Below are 2602 nucleotides of genomic sequence, written 5' to 3' on the forward strand. Positions count from 1 at the left end.
GAGTATTTTCCGCGCAACAATGTCACTTCAGACCTTTCAAATGATCTCAAGAGTCCTCAGATTTGACAACAGTGATACTAGAGCACGGTCTGACAAGCTTGCTCCCATCAAAGACGTCTGGGATAGATGGGGGAAGCTCCTTCCACTGATGTTCAACCCAGGACCAGAGGTGACAGTGGATGAGCGTCTTCTCCCTTTCCGTGGAAAATGCCCCTTCCGGCAGTACATGCCCAGTAAGCCAGACAAATATGGCATAAAAATCTGGGCAGCCTGTGATGCGAAAACCAGCTATGCCTGGAATCTACAGATTTACACAGGCAAACTTGCAGCTGGCATCCCTGAGAAGAATCAAGGAAAACGGGTAATCCTTAAAATAAATAAATATACATGGGTCAAAACTTCCCCTTAACACTATAAATGTTACTATGGTTAATAATATTAAAATAACAAAATAATAAGACAAATTTATTTTAGAGATGTGTTCTAATACTTCTTAAAAAAACACTGTTTTGAGGGCATTTTTTGGCTGATTTAAGACGGGTCACAACTGACCCGTTCACATCATAAGTGCGTGCGGGATCTCGCCCCGCTAGGAAGGTTAAATGAAGCCCCAGAAAGAGTGCGTCTGCTCGGACTCTCTGAATGTCTCCGTAAATCTGAATGTGTTAATTTTGGAGCAGCAGGTTTTGTTAAGTGACTCTGGTTGTTGCGTAGGTATCGAGCCGACAGGAAACAGGGTGCTGCGTCCGGCCGTGTTCACCGTGGACACGTTCAGCGCCGGTCAGGGTCAGGTCACCGTCTACCTGGACCATCCAGACGGCACCAGAGAGGAGGTAAACGGTGACGGGTCTGTCGGGGCGGTTGAGTCTAATGAACTTTAACTGATCCATGGCGTCTACCTGGGTTTGTGTTTAGCTGAAGCCGGAGCTTAACGAGGGAAAGAAGACGTACAGCGTCACCTACGTCCCTCAAGTCACGGGGACACACAAGGTAAACCTGCATCTTTCTGTAGAACGAACGTTATGGATTCAGATTTTTTTTTTACATTTGAGTTCTGCATATAAAAATCTAATTTAAAGGATGTTTTCCTTTTTTTTTAGGTGACCGTGTTGTTTGCAGGCCAGCAGATTCCCAAAAGTCCATTTGAGGTGGGTGTGGAAAAGGCGCTGGGGGACGCCTCCAAAGTCACAGTGAAGGGCCCGGGAATCGAACCCGTGGGCAACATCGCCAACAAACCCACCTACTTCGACATCTACACTGCAGGTGAGAAGAGACGGGGATGCTCCAACGTTCCTCGGTTAATTTTTCAGAGAAATTGAGTTTTTAGCTTTAACGTTTTCTTTTCTCAACAGGAGCGGGTACGGGAGACGTGACGGCCATGATCCGAGACCCGCTGGGCCGCCAGAACAGCGTGGAGTTGATGATGGAGGATAAAGGGGACAGCATGTACCGCTGCACCTACCGACCCATTCAGGCCGGACCGCACGCAGTCACCGTTACCTTTGGAGGGGTGGGAATCCCCCGGAGCCCCTTCAACGTGGACGTTGGACCTGGTTGGTTGTTTTTTTCTTCCATGTCGGTTAAACCGAAGCTTCAGGTGAACAAATCTCTGAACGTTTGTTCGTTCTGTGTCAGCCTGCTCACCGGGCGCCTGCAGGGCGACGGGTCGAGGTCTGCAGCCGACGGGGTTGAGGGTGAAGCAGGTCGGGGATTTTAAGGTGGACACAAGAAACGCTGGAAGTGGAGACCTGAAGGTGCTCGTCAAAGGACCCAGTGAGTATTTTATTTACTGGTTGTTAAAGTTGCAGTCATGTTGTGGTCTTATTCATACCAAGCACTTCTTTCACAAAGTGTCCTAATTATCATGTCACAAGTTATTCTCGTCTTTGTCTCTAATCAGTCACAATTTGGTTTTGAACATGAGGAACATTTTGACACATTTAGGAAACTCCTTGCAGACCAGTAAGATACTGACTGAGACTCAAATATAATGGTTGGTTCCAGACTTAAGACTATTTTGTGCAAACAGCATATTTAAGGTAGTGTCTAACTGTTGGAGACACGTTGGCAACTCAGAACTGCAAGAAAAAACTAAAGATTTCAGTTGGAGTCTCAGTGAGCGACCATCAAGCCCTGCAGCCACTTTTCAGAGACCACTTTGTGAAAATGACGACTCATTTTGATCAGCATGACTCACAGAACTGCATTCTGTGCCGTCTGCTGGTTCACTGTCGTTCTGGCAGTAACTAAAGACGCCACGTGGCACCAAGATGGCCGCACAACTTTACTTCGTTTGTAATAGAAGGCGTTGTGGTTCAGTGTCTTAAAACAAAGTAAAAGTCTTGAGATTCTTCTTCTGACTGCTCCTTCTTCAGGAGGTGCCACAGCAAGTCATCCTCCATCTCCCTCTTTGTGTCCTCTGTTCCCGCCCCTGTGTCCTCTGTACCTGCCCCCGTGTCCTCTGTTCCCACTCCCGTGTCCTCTGTTCCCGCCCCCGTGTCCTCTGTTCCTACTCCCGTGTCCTCTGTTCCCGCCCCCGTGCCCTCTGTTCCCGCCCCCGTGTCCTCTGTTCCCGCCCCGTGTCCTCTGTTCCCGCCCCGTG

The 2602-nt window shown here is 48.5% G+C and overlaps 1 protein-coding gene across 1 annotated transcript in view; it reads left to right on the plus strand.

Moving 5' to 3' along the window:
- Positions 1–714: 714 nt before the first annotated feature.
- Positions 715–2602, plus strand: part of LOC119412006 (filamin-B) — a gene marked incomplete at both ends in the record, with an annotated part of 7021 nt that continues 5133 nt past the window's right edge. The window contains 5 exon segments of the mRNA XM_037678980.1: positions 715–833; positions 916–990; positions 1101–1263; positions 1353–1553; positions 1636–1773. Coding sequence (XP_037534908.1) covers positions 715–833; positions 916–990; positions 1101–1263; positions 1353–1553; positions 1636–1773 — 696 coding nt within the window.

This window comes from Nematolebias whitei, chromosome 7 (assembly GCF_014905685.2).
Source record: "Nematolebias whitei isolate Nwh7 chromosome 7, NemWhi1, whole genome shotgun sequence".
NCBI classification, from domain to species: Eukaryota; Metazoa; Chordata; class Actinopteri; order Cyprinodontiformes; family Rivulidae; genus Nematolebias; species Nematolebias whitei.